Source organism: Mustelus asterias, chromosome 9, assembly GCF_964213995.1.
Source record: "Mustelus asterias chromosome 9, sMusAst1.hap1.1, whole genome shotgun sequence".
Lineage (NCBI taxonomy): Eukaryota > Metazoa > Chordata > Chondrichthyes > Carcharhiniformes > Triakidae > Mustelus > Mustelus asterias.
Genome location: NC_135809.1, coordinates 116,776,059 through 116,790,728, shown reverse-complemented (window position 1 = coordinate 116,790,728; position 14,670 = coordinate 116,776,059). Strand labels below are relative to the sequence as shown.

The window sequence follows — 14,670 nt, the reverse complement described above, 5'->3', positions numbered from 1 at the left end:
GTCCCGCTCTGTACTGGCACCAGCAAGATGATCAGTTGAATATATTTCTAACAACATGAAAGATCAATTGTTGCTGTCTGAAGTCTGGAGTATGGAACCTTTTTCCTAAATCCCAAAACTTTGACATTTCTCTGTTTCATGTCAAAAGCCTCTTTAAGACATTTTTAATGATCACTTGGCTCCTCTAGTTCCTTGCTTACTATTGGTTCATGCCCAATTCTGCTCTGTGAAGTATCATGAGAAGTTTTAATATCTTAATGGTGCTATAGAAATAGTGGGAAGTATTTTAATCCCTCAAAATGCATGAGTTGGATCAGGTCAGATTTTTATTTTATTCATTCATAGAATCATAGAATCCCTACAGTGCAGAAGGAGGCCGTTTGGCCCATCGAGTCTGCACTGGCAACAGTCCCACCCAGGCCCTTTCCCCAAAACCACATGTATTTACCCTGCTAATCCCCCTGACATTAAGGGGCAATTTAGCATGGCCAATAAACCTAACTCACACATCTTTGGAGTGTGGGAGGAAACTGGAGCACCCGGAGGAAACCCACACAGACACAGGGAGAACGTGCAAACTCTACACAGATAGTCACCTTTCAAACCCAGGACCACTTCCATCCAGAAGGACAAGGGAAGCAGATACTGGAAACACCATCACCTGTAAGTTCCCCTCCAAGTCACTCACCATCCTGACTTGGAAATATATCGCCGCCATTCCTTCGCAGTCACTGGGTCAACCCACAAGTCAACCCAGAGCACGCAGACCTCAACGTTTCATGAAGGCTGTTCACCACCACCTTCTCAAGGGCAACTAGGGATGGGCAATAAATGCTGGCCGAGCCAGCGAGGCCCTTGTCCCGCGACCGAATAAAAAAACCAAGGCCAGAATTGAACCTGGGTCCCTGTCTCTGTGAGGCAACAGTATAACTACTGTGCCAACAGATATGTGCATCTCAAAATCTCAAAACTAATCCAAGCCCTTTTTGATCCATGCACTTTTGAATTTATTGAAGGGGGGACAAAGGATAGGCAGCCAATCCATTCCCAGAAGTCTGGCTGTCAATTTGAATATTTTAATAAAGTCGACAGCCATTGATTCAACCTAACAGGTTTTTCAGGATTTACCGTGGACAGGGTGTCACAGGCCTCATGGAGCCTATCAGCTAAAGAGAGCTGAAGACAACTTGGAAGGGGAGGTCAAGTGCCTTTACAGCACTACTTGTGAGCCAGGAGGAAAGAGGAGTTCTCCCTCCACACCCACCACCCTCCATTCCCTTTCCCCCATACAAAAATCATAAGACCATAAGACATAGGAGCAGAATTAGGCCACTCGGCTCATCGAGTCTGCTCCACCATTCAATCATGGCTGATATTTTTCTCATCCCCATTCTCCTGCCTTTTCCCCATAACCTCTGATCCCCTTACTAATCAAGAACCTATCGATCTCTGTCTTAAAGACACTCAATGACCTGGCCTCCACAGCCTTCTGCGGCAAAGAGTTCCACAGATTCATCACTCTCTGGCTGAAGAAATTCATCCTCATCTCTGTTTTAAAGGATCATCCCTTCAGCCTGAGGTTGTGCCCTCTAGTTCTAGTTTTTCCTACAAGTGGAAACATCCTCTCCACGTCCACTCTATCCAGGCCTCGCAGTATCCTGTAAAAGAACAAAGAACAAAGTAAATTACAGCACAGGAACAGGCCCTTCGGCCCTCCAAGCCTGCAGCGACCATGCTGCCCGACTGAACTAAAACCCCCTCCCCTTCCAGGGATCATATCCCTCTATTCCCACCCTATTCGTGTGCTTGACAAGACACCCCTTAAAAGTCACAACTGTATCCGCTTCCGCCAACTCCCCCAGCAACGAGTTCCAGGCACCCACCACCCTCTGTGTAAAAAATCTGTCTCGTACATCTCCTTTAAACCTATGCCCCCTAGTAATTGACTCTTCCACCCTGGGAAAAAGCTTCTGACTATCCACTCTGTCCATGCCCCTCATAATCTTGTAGACTTCTATCAGGTCTCCCCTCAACCTCCGTCACTCCAGTGAGAACAAACCAAGTTTCTCCAACCTCTCCTCATAGCTAATGCCCTTCATACCAGGCACCATCCTGGTAAATCTTTTCTGTACCCTCTCCAAAGCCTCCACATCCTTCTGGTAGTGTGGCGACCAGAATTGAACACTACATTCCAAGTGCGGCCTAACTAAGGCTCTATAAAGCTGCAACACGACTTGCCAATTTTTAAACTCAATGCCCCGGACGATGAAGACAAGCATGCCGTATCCCTTCTTGACTACCTTCAATAAGATTCCCCCCTCATCCTTCAAAACTCCAAAGTGTACAGAGCCAGAGTCCTCAACCGTTCCTCATATGACAAGCTCTTCATTCCAGGGATCATTCTTGTGAACCTCCTCTGGATCCTTTCCAAGGCCAGCACATCCTTCCTTAGACCTGGGGCCCAAGATTGCTCACAATACTCCAAATGGGGTCTGACCAGAGCCTTATACAAGTACATCCCTGCTCTTGTATTCTAGCCCTCTCGACATGAATGCTAACATTGCATTTGCCTTCCTAACTGCCGACTGAACCTGCACGTTAACCTTAAAATAATCTAGAACAAAGACTTCCAAGTCCCTTTGTGTTTCTGATTTCCTAAGCATTTCCCCATTTAGAAAATAGTCTATGCCTCCATTCCTCCTTCCAAGTGGATAACCTCACACTCTTCCACATTGTATTCCATCTGCCACTTCTTTGCCCACTCTCCTAACCTGTCCAAGTCCTTTTGCAGCCGCCCTGCTTCCTCAATACTACCTGTCCTTCTACATATCTTTGTATCATCTGCAAACTTAGCAACAGTGCCTTCAGTTCCTTCCTCCAAATCTTTAATGTATATTGTGAAAAGTTGTGGTCCCAGCACTGACCCCTGAGGCACACCACTAGTCACCGGCTGCCATCCTGGAAAAGACCTCTTTATCCCACTCTCTGCCTTCTGCCAGTCAGCCAATCCTCTATCCATGCCAGGATCGTACCCTTAACACCATGGGCTCTTAACTTATTTAACAGTCTCCTATGCGGCACCTTGTCAAAGGCCTCCTGGAAATCTAAATAAATCACGTCCACTGGTTCTTTTTTATCTAACTTCCTTGTTACCTCCTCAAAGACACTGAGGTTGGGGATCTGACCCTCCATCCTCACCCCTAAAATGTTTGGGTGCCTGTCTCCCCTCCCACGACCTGCAACACTTCCAGTATCAGGACCATAGGCTTGTTATGATACATTTTCATAGAATGTATAGCGCAGAAACTTGTCTTCTGGCCCAATTAGCCTGTTTACATTCCACATGAGCCTCCTCCAATGCTACTTCATTTATCAGCAGATCCTTCTATTCCTTTCTGCCTAGTATGTTTATGCAGCTTTTTGAGAAATACATCCATATTATTCATGCATTCAACTACTCTTCGTGTTAACGAGTTCCATACTCTAACCACTCTCTGGGTGAAGCAACTTCTCCTGAATTGCTCATTGGACCATTTTACATTTGTGGTCCCTATTTCTGGACTCCACTACAACTGGAAACACTTGCTCCTATCAATTTCTGCATAATTTTAAAATTCTGGAAAAAAAGAGTCCCAACCTACTCATTATTTCTGATATAATTCTGGTATATCTTTTTGCACCCCCTCCAGTGCAACTATATGCTTTGTGTGATGTAGAGACTGGAATGCTAAGTTCTCTATGTGTTTTGTGTAATTATGTACACATGATTTATACAGATTTTGTCTTCCAATGACATAGTTGTATCTGTGGAAAATCTCACCCATCAACCTCCTCTTTACATTTCTGCATTAGGGTTATTGCATTACCCATGCCAGCACAAGGCAGAGAACCGTGGTTTGTTTGGCATGCGCCAGGGCGCTGAGGGGGCAGAACGTTATGACGAAACTCCATCCAGGTAACCCATTCACCTGTGCAACGGGCCGCGCACAGAGCCAGGTTGAAGAAACTGGGCCTTTTAAGTGCCTCAAGGTTGCGAGGGTGAGCTATACTTTAATCTGGATGAATACTTAACAAAGTGAGTATTGACACCACTATGAGTTACATTGTGCCAGCCACTGAATTGGAAGTGGGGTGGAATTCACAGCGGGATTCGTGGAAAACAATACACTTTATGTCAGTTTATCTATTCGGCAAACAGAGTTTTTTTGAACATATTATGTATGAATTTGATGAAGTGATCATGATTGAAACTACAGCAAAGTCCTCCAATAAAAGCAACATAATTTTTCTAACAAAATGGAGCCAGTAGAAGATGATTCCAGAACACAAATTGATTATTTCACCATCAAAATATAGTGAGTAGGGATCGTTAGGTTGTATAACCAATGTGTATAAAAATCAACCCAGTCACTTATAGCAGCATGGCTTCCAGGGGTGACTGATGGGGGAATTACCCAAATCGTCTCCATTTTGACTGGAACTTGTGGTATTATATGCAACTCAACTGCAGTAATGAGGAAGCGCTGCACTGTAGGCACTGATAATAAGATCATTTGGGAGTATAAAATTTCCATGGAATCTTTCCCAATTTAAAGTGGGATTAATGGCCGGGATGAAGGTTCAGGGTGGTCAGAATTCCTAACTCTTAACTTCTACTCTTTGCTTATTTTGTGAAGTGCAACAAAACCATAAATGGATTTCTCACAAATCATGTTACGTGGCGAGATCAGAGAAACTGGGTTGCTCTCCTTAGTGCAGACAAAGTGAAGGGGACTTTTAATAGAGGTTCAAAATTATCATAGAATCCCTACAGTGCAGAAAAAGGCCATTCGGCTCATTGAGTCTGCATTGATAATCCCACCCAGGCCCTATCCCCATAACCCCATGTATTTACCCTGCTAATCTCCCCAACACTAAGGGGCAATTTAGCATGGCCACTCCATCTAAGGAATCTAACAACTCCAGGTTAAAGTCCAACAGGTTTATTTGGTAGCAAACGCCACTAGCTTTTGGAGTGCTGCTCCTTCATCAGATGGAGTGGAAATCTGCAGATTTCCACTCCATCTAATCCGCACATCTTTGGAGTGTGGGAGGAAACCAGAGCACCCGGAGGAAACCCACACAGACACAGGGAGAATGTGCAAACTCCACACTGACAGTGACCCAAAGCCAGAATTGAACCTGGGTCCCTGGCGCTGTGAGGCAGCAGTGCTAACCACTGTGCCAAGTAAGTAGAAATTGTTTCCACCAGAAGGGGAGGTTGGTATCCAGGGAACACAGATATAAGGTGATTGGCAAAAGAACCTTAGAAATGAAAGTATCATTTTGAGTGAGAAAACTGGGTGAATTTAGTCACAATCTTCCTGCACTTAGTCATTTTTTGGGAGGGAGAGAGTTTTGCACTTGTTTGGTGTGGGGCAGGGCCTGAGCACACTGGCAAGCCCGGCTTCACAGAGATCGGGGCGCCCTTTATACCCCACCCCATTCACGCCCAGTCGCCTTCATGCCCCACCCCTTCAGGCCCCACCCCTTCAGGTGCCTCCTCATTCAGGCTCCCCCCCCACCCCTAGGCACTGCCTGTAGGTGTGGCCATCATGACTGGACTCTGTGGAAACCGTCGGGTTTCCGCTGCGTTCAAGAGTCGGAGAATCGCAGGAGCTGGGAGAATCCGTTTGAAGCAGGCAAAGCATATTTAAATGACTATTAAACCAGATTAGCATATTTAAATGACTATTTAAATATGCTAATCTGGTTCCCACCCTCACTGGGCAGGAACCAGATTACGCCAAGATGGAGTGGGGTGGGTGGAGTTGCAAGTGTTGTGCTACCCTCCATTTGCAAACAGCTGGCAGATTTTGCTTTTTTTTTGGTTACAGGTTAACCTTTCCACTGCGGAAGCTGAAAATAGTTTGGCCTGCTGGGAAGAGAAATGGATTTCTTTGCGTAGGGAGACCTCAGTCCAGACTATCTCGCGGGAGGTCTCAGCTGCCAAGACCCAATTGGCAGTAAGAGTCTTGGCTTACCGAAATGGGGCTGGATATAAGGATGGTCAACTCATCATTGGCACGACTTTTTCCTCGGTAATAAAGCTAAGTAAATAACATGTTCAGATGTAAAACAGAAAATGCTGGGAATGAACCCCAAGTTTGTCAGCCTCTCAGGAGAGGACAGCACAACCATTTTCAGTTCTGATGAAAATGTTCTACTCCAGACACATGGGCTGGAACTTTGCCTCCTTGCCAGCCTTGGAATTTGGCAGATGAGGCTTGGAATCCTCCATTGGTCTCGGGCGGGATTTTATGAGTCTTGTCCGATCGAGGTCGTAAAATCCCACCCATGGTAAAGTCGCCATAGTCCCAGATGACCATCAGCTCCTCTACCCTTTGAGAGAGGGCTGACTAGTGGTGATTTAACCTGAGGTTCACCACACCTCAGACAAGGGGTAAGGTTGAGAAGATGGGCCTTCATGAATAACCTCAGCCAGTGTGGGAATTGAACCCGTGCTATTGGCATCGCTCTGCATCACTAACCAACTCTCCAGCCAACTGAGCTAAACCAAGTCATGACCACCACCAAATGGGGTGGGAGGGTGAATGCCCATAAGGGAGCAAAGGGGATGGGCATTCTCCACCTATCTGCTATCAACTCAGTGAAAGAGTCATGGAAACTTACAACCATCAGTGCCATTTTCCATTGGCAATTCTGTGGTATTCATACAATTCTGGGTCTCTGCTTCCTTCTCCCACTGTGATGAGTTTGGTTGTTTAATGCCGAGATTCCCAAAACATCCACATATCGCTTAGAGCTCAGCTTCGTGAATATTTTAATTTCCTGCACAAAGCTTTAATTTTATATTTTAGTAAAGTCAAGCACCGAGACAGAAATTTAAGGAAAACATTTTGAGTGCTTAATTACCTGATATTAGAAATGAACCACCCCTACGCTGAACTTGCTGTGCACTCTGGGAACTAAGTCTGCAATGTCCAAAGATGTGCAGGATAGGTGCATTGCCAATGCTAAATTGCCCCTTAGTGTTCCGGGATGCATAGGTTAGAGGGATTAGCGGGGTGGATATGTGGGCTTGTGGGGATGGGGCCTGGGTGGGAATTTTGTCAGTGCAGACTCGATGGGACAAATGGCCCCCTTCTGCACTATAGAGATTCTATATTTCTAATATTTGGCGCTAGGTACTGGTTGAGGTGAGAGATGGCATGCCTACTGCTACTGATCATTTCTGATAGGACCCACTCTTATCGCCACATTGTTGAGGATGATAATGCAGCCGTAATTATGCAGAGTGGGTCGAGCCAAAGCTGATTTGACGCAAGCCCCGCCATTTCAACTTCTCTGTTAACTCCCTCTCTTAAATGCACACAGTTAAACGTGTGTTCAGCTGCGGGAGGGAACTTCTTCCATCAGCACTTTTTAAAGGGACCTACCCAACTGCAGGTTAGTCGCTAATTACTGCCAATTGGCTCTTGCAGCTATCAATGATGCTGCCACCTTTTCCTGCAAAAGAGAGGGTAGTGTGCCCGTGAGTGCGTTGAAGGTTATGTACCTAGCTCAGTTGAATAGATGGCAGTATGTGCTAACTGTGAGATGTGAGTGTGTGGCATGCAGCAGTGCTAAGTGTGTGAGATGAGGTGAAAAGTATGGATGCGAGATTTGAACCATTGTTGAGATAGATTGTTGCAAGCCTGTGATGAGGGTGTGGTTATTGGAACGGCATGTGAGACTGCCATTCAGTTATAGACATAGAACAGTACATCACAGAACAGGCCCTTCAGCCCACGATGTTGTGCCGAGCTTTATCTGAAACCAAGATCAAGCTATCCCACTCCCTATCATCCTGGTGTGCTCCATGTGCCTATCCAATAACCGCTTAAATGTTCCTAAAGTGTCTGACTCCACTATCACTGCAGGCAGTCCATTCCACACCCCAACCACTCTCTGAGTAAAGAACCTACCTCGGACATCCTTCCTATATCTCCCACCATGAACCCTATAATTATGCCCCCTTGCACTAGCTCCATTCACCCGAGGAAATAGTCTTTGAACGTTCACTCTCTCTATCCCCTTCATCATTTTATAAACCTCTATTAAGTCTCCCCTCAACCTCCTCCGCTCCAGAGAGCACAGCCCGAGCTCCCTCAACCTTTCCTCATAAGACCTACCCTCCAAACCAGGCAGCATCCTGGTAAATCTCCTCTGCACTCTTTCCAGCGCTTCCACATCCTTCTTATAGTGAGGTGACCAGAACTGCACACAATATTCCAAATGTGGTCTCACCAAGGTCCTGTACAGTTGCAGCATAACAGTTGTAAAAATTTGGTACACAAAGATACAATTACTGTCCTGACAAGTCATGCAAGGTTGTTAAATTGCTTGTGGTATTGCTCCCATGTTCTCAGCACCAGACTATTGGCATTGACCTCCATAGATTATTGGCAATGACCTCTATTGGCTATTGGCATTGACATCCATAGACTATTGGCATTGACCTCCATAGACTATTGGCATTGACCTCCATAGACTATTGGCAATGACCTCTATTGGCTATTGGCCTTGACCTTCATAAACTATTGGCATTGACATCCATAGACTATTGGCATTGACATCCATAGACTATTGGCATTGACATCCATAGACTATTGGCATTGACCTTCATGGCCACCTGTTGGAAAGTAAATGACAGTGAAATACAGGCGACCACTAGACCCTGACACCAATGGACCTTGAATTGGGCATGATCCTGATTTCTCAGCTCTCACGCGATTGTACTGGCTCACTCCGCCCATTGATGGGTGGGACGAACTGGTAAAATTTCACCCATAGTCTATGACTATAACTCTTGTCACCTCCATTAATTAAGTTTATTTATTAGTGTCACAAGTAGGCTTACATTAACACTGCAATGAAGTTCTTTGAAAATGCCCTAGTCACCACACTCCGGCGCCTGTTTGGGTACACTGAGGGAGAATTTAGCATGGCCAATGCTCTTAAACAGCACGTCTTTCGGACTGTGAGAAGGAACCAGAACACCCAGAGGAAACCCACACAGACATGGGGAGAAGGTCCGGTAGTGACCCAAGCCAGGAACCGAAACCGGGTCCTTAGCTCTGTTAGGCAGCAGTGCTAACCACTGTGCCGCTCAAATTAATATTACCTATTTTGTGTGTAACTGGCAATGGCTGGTGCAGAGATTGCCATTTAACCCTTGAAATTAGTGTTAGCAATAAAATGAACAACTGACAAATTTCTAGGATTGCGTTTTCATGTTCTGTATCCAACATCCAACATTTTACCCGGGTGCATTGAAGTGTTAAGCTGTCAGATTTAAATGAATTAATTCCTCTTTTCAGGAGCAGGGAGAAGAATGTCACACTAACAATGTCAACAATAATGATTACTTCCTCATTTCCCTGCAATGTATTTTTCTTTATCTTCTCTGGTTGCCTTGATCTAGTTGCTTACCGCATGCACTCAAAGACTGGAACTCAACAGGCCAGCCTGCAGACTGTACACAGCAGACGGAAGCCTGATCCTGACTGTAAGTGAACTGACAGCTTGGGCAGTCAACGAGGCTTTACAGGAACACAAATCCCAAACAAAAGATGATACGCAGAGCGAGGAAGGAAGACCTAAGGAGTTAAGTGAGGAGATCAAGGAAGGTATGCCAATCATTTTGTACACATGGTACCTCACCTCCCACAGCCTTGTGTGTGAGCTCTGGGATATGACGAACAGTTACAGGTGGTAATTGTTAACCTCCCTGCCCCTTTATAATTACTGCTCATGGGCCTCCCCTTGTGAAATGATCTAACTCATTAGATCATTGTTTGGTGAGTGGCCAGGATACCAATGAATTTTCACTGATACAACCCCGGGCGCTGCAGCAAGCTTTGACTTGATTTGATTTATTATTATTATTTATTAGTATACAGTGAAAGTATTGTTTCCAATGACTGGCTATGCAGATAAACTATATTATTCATAGAGGAGGAAAAGAGGGCGTGCAGAATGTAGTGTTACAGCCTTAGCTAGGGTGTAGATAAAGATCAACTTAGTGCGAGGCAGGTCCATTCAAAAGTCTGATGGCAGCAGGGAAGAAGCTGTTCTTAAGTCGGTTGGTACGCGACCTCAGACTTTTGCATCTTTTTCCCAACGGAAGAAGATGGAAGAGAGAATGTCCGAGGTGCGTAGGGTCCTTAATTATGCTGGCTGCTTTTCCGAGGCAGCGGGAAGTGTAAACAGAGTCAATGGATGGGAGGCTGGTTTGCGTGATGGATTGGGCTACATTCACGACCTTTTGTAGTTTCTTGCGGTCTTGGGTAGAGCAGGAGCCACACCAAGCTGTGATACAATCAGAAAGAATACTTTCTTTCACTTTCCCCCCAGGAGACAAACGGTTCCTCAGTTTAACATTTCATCTAAGAAGTGGCATCTCTGACACTGCTGCACTGCTTTGATACGGGCATACAAGGGATGGAATCTTGTGCCTTCCCCCATGTCCTGTTTAGTGGCGGGATACTTTTTAATCAGAAGGGAGGGTGATGGGCTGCAACTCCACCAACTACTTGCTTCTATCCCAAATAGATCCGGGATGGGAACCTCCGTGGATGGCCTTCCCACCCCGCTGCCAGTTGAGGGTTAAATTTCCACTTCAGGGCCATATCCGCCATTGCTGGTATGAACCCAATGTCTGGCAGGAGGGCTCACCGTGACAGAAGCATAACAAAGAAACTTTCGGAGCTACTTGCAGACTCCTTGGGGTGTGCCTTGTTCAAACACAATCAGTGTCTGAGCGAGGAGATCGGAATCAAGAAGGATGAGGCTGTTGAGCTCCTGTCTTGTTGCTGAACCCCCACCACACCAATCCCCACCTGGCGACCCCCCCTCCCGCCCCCCACCCTCATCCCCCCTCCCCCCCGCCTCCCCAGCCCTCCTTTCGTTCGGGATTCTGGCCCAGTATCCAGCAACAATCCTACCAGGTGGGCTTTGTACCAATAGCAGCCACTGTTGGCCTCTTTTGGGTGAACCTTCCCGAAGAAAGGAGACGCGGGGCTCTCGTGAGCGCTTTTGAGTCAGCAGTCAAGATCCCCGCCACCTCTGCATGAATTGGGCCTGGATTCTGGGCTCAGGCTCCTGGAGTGGGACTTGAAACCATAACCAACAAAATCTTTTTGTAAGTTTTTAAAATATATATATTTAGCAACCATTTCAACTTTCTAACATCACTGTTTCTTTAACTGGTCATCTCATCCTAAAAAATAAAAAGTTCAGTCTCAAAAAAGGGGGAATATCACCTAACTAATCTTTAATTATGCAGTCTCACTGGTATGTCGACTTGGTTTAATTCATCTGCTGCATGTTTCTGCTTCTAGACCAGGCTAAGGTATCAATCCCAGAGAATGACCACTCAGAGCCGAGTTTACCCCGGGTGACGCCAGAGGACTTGAAGAGTATGGACACGGAGCTCATAAGCCTCATTGTCAAGAACCCCATTGAGATCTGGGTCTCCTGTGGAGAATCGTTCATGCCTTTGACTGGTAAGAGCTTTAAAAATGGGGTGCGGCATATCCTCAGTGTAATGTTTTCAATGAAAATTTCATAAGGTAGTATAACATGGATGAATGTGAGGTTATCCACTTCGGTAGCAATAATAGGATGGCAGATTATTATTTGAATAGGTATAAATTCAAAGAGGTGAATACTCGGCGACACCTTGGTGTCCTCGAGCATCAGTCGCTGAAAGTAAGCGCGCAGGTTTTTTGATAAGATTTGATTTATTATTGTCACATGTGTTAACATACAGTGAAAAGTATTGTTTCTTGCACACAATACAAACAAAACATATTGTTAATAGAGAAGGAAACAAGAGAGTGCAGAATGTAGTGCTACAATCATAGCTAGGGTGTAGAGAAAGATCAACTTAATGCAAGGTAAGTCCATTCGAAAGTCTGACAGCAGCAGGGAAGAAGCTGTTCTTGAGTTGGTTGGTACGTGACCTCAGGCTTTTGTATCTTATTCCTGAAGGAAGAAGATGGAAGAGAGAATGTCCGGGGTGCGTGGGGTCCTTAATTATGCTGGCTGCTTTGCCGAGGCAGTGGGAAGTGTAGATAGAGTCAATGGACGGGAGGCTGGTTTGTGTGATGGATTGGGCTACATTCACGACCTTTTGTAGTTCCTTGCGGTCTTGGGCAGAGCAGGAGTCATACCAAGCTATGATACAACCAGAAAGAATGCATGGTGCATCTGCAAAAGTCGGTGAGAATCGTAGCTGACATGCCAAATTTCCTTAGTCTTCTGAGAAAGTAGAGACGTTTGTGGGCTTTCTTAACTATAGTGTCGGTATAGGAGGACCAAGACAGGTTGTTGGTGATCTGGACACCTAAAAACCTGAAGCTCTCGACCCTTTCTATTTCGTTCCCGTTGATGTAGACAGGGGCATGTTCTCCTTTACGCTTCCTGAAGTCGACGACAATCTCCTTCATTTTGTTGTAGTTGAGGGAGAGATTATTGTTGCTGCACCAATTCACCAGATTCTCTGTCTCATTCCTGTTCTCTGTCTGAACAGCAGGCAGTAAAGAAGGCAAATGGCATGCTGGCCTTCACAGCGAGAGGATTTGAATATAGGAATTGTGATGTTTCGCTGCAATTGTATAGGGCTTGGTGAGGCCACACTTGGAGTATTGTGTGCAGTTTTGGTGTTCTTCTCAGAGGAGGGATGTCCTTGCTGTAGAGCGAGTGCAGCGAAGGTTTACCGGGCTAATTCCTGGATGGCAGGTCTGACATATGAGGAGAGATTAAGTTGGTTAGGATTGTATTCATTGGAGTTTAGAAAAGTGAGAGGGATCTCATAGAAACGTATACAATTCTAACAGGGTTAGACAGGGTAGAGTCAGAAGGAATGTTCCCGATGATGGGGGAGTCCAGAACTAAAGGTCATAGTTTGAAGATAAGGGATAAACCTTTTAGGACTGAGGTGAGGAGAAATTTCTTCACCCAGAGGGTGGTAAATCTGTGGAATTCACAGATTTACCACTGAGGCCAAAACATTGTCTGATTTCAAGAAGGAATTAGATATAGCTCTTGGGGCTAAAGGGATCAAGCAGGGGGAAGGTGGGATCAGGATATTGAATTTGATGATCAGCCATGATCAAAATGAATGACGGAGCAGACTCACCGAAAGGCCAACTCCTGCTTCTATCCTCTATGTTTCTATGTTTTTATGACTTTTGCAATAGGAACAGAAAATACTGAAGAAACACATTCCACTAGTTAGGCAGCATTGCCCCGAAAAATTGAGGGGAATTTTATCCTGCAATAATGTGTGGATTTGGGATGTTGATACATTAAAAATGTCAAACCAAATACCCAACCTGCCTCCAATCCACCCATCCCCTTGTCTCAAGCCTTCAGTTTTAACAGTGGTTGGGATGGATGGCAACTAACTCACTTTCAGAAGCAGGTCTGTCATTTAAAGACCACAATGGGCCTGCATGCCTCAGATTTAATTGCCATTTTAAATTCAACCCTGGCTGGCTAGGTTTCCCAGGCCTCAGGAAACCCAGCAGCCAAGAAGAGGATAAAACTGTTGGATCCGGCAAGGTATAAATCAGGAGAACGTCAGAATATTCTTTGTTTGCCTGGATGAGTGCCACCCCTAAAACACTCAAGATGCTTGGTACCACCTCGGACAAAGCTGCCTCCATTCGCCAGCTTAAACATTCATGTTATCCTTCACTCTGAACAGTGGCTGCAATGTGTACCATCCACAAGATGCACAATGGCAACTCGCTATGCTACCTTTGACAGCACATTCCAAACCTCCAACTTCCATCTAGAAGGCAAAGGACATCAGACCCATGGGAACATCAGTACCTCCATGCCCCCTCCAAATCACACAGCTGGAGCTATATTGCCACTCCTTCTTTGTCGCTGGGTCAAAATCCTGGAACTCTTTGTCCAACAGCGCTGTGGGTGTACCTACATCACATGGACTGGCCTTGCCAACAATGCTCATATCCCACAAATTAATTGTTAAAAAATCAACTTGACTGCTGGATCTAGCTCAGCATCTTCCACTCTTACCCCACCCTCAACCAAACATTACCCCTAACACTAATGATCTCCTATTTTCAGCCCTATCTTTTTAATCCCTCCCCACTCCTCTGTGCTCTCCAACTGCATCTTCTGATCTTCCATCTGGCTTTTGATCTCCTCCCTTACAACTTTGTTTCCCCACTGGCAATGAATGCCAACATGGGTGGCATGATGGCAAAGTGGTTAGCACTGTTGCCTCGCAACACCAGGAACCCGGTTTCAATTCCAGCCATCCGCTCTTTGATTTCTGGGAATGCTTCCTGATTTTATTCCGGAATGGCCTGGCTCCTCTTTTAGGGTTATGTTCAGGGTTCTTGTCCAAAATTCTCATATATTGCTTGAGAACAAAAGAGTAGGATTGAGGACTTCTAAGTGAAGCAATGAGTAGATTCAGTTCGAGTGAATAGGTTTTATTTAAATCTGTTCTCAGATGAGAGATTAATATTTATTTGTAGCGTCCACCGCTGGTTACCCTGGCAGTCAGAGTCAACCAAAGGATTGTCTGGGACTATCATCAAGTGTAAGAGCAATGAAAACAGTTCCTTCCCTCAAGAATATTAGTGC

The 14,670-nt window shown here is 45.5% G+C and overlaps 1 protein-coding gene across 1 annotated transcript in view; it reads left to right on the top strand.

The window, feature by feature from the left end:
* LOC144499280 (doublecortin domain-containing protein 1-like) overlaps positions 1–14,670 on the top strand; it is a 420,979-nt gene that overhangs the window by 354,134 nt on the left and 52,175 nt on the right. Inside the window, exons 24-27 of the mRNA XM_078221394.1 lie at positions 3,853–4,038; positions 5,877–6,080; positions 9,467–9,671; positions 11,385–11,549. Of these exons, the coding sequence (XP_078077520.1) occupies positions 3,853–4,038; positions 5,877–6,080; positions 9,467–9,671; positions 11,385–11,549 (760 nt within the window). The remainder of the gene's footprint in view (positions 1–3,852; positions 4,039–5,876; positions 6,081–9,466; positions 9,672–11,384; positions 11,550–14,670) is intronic.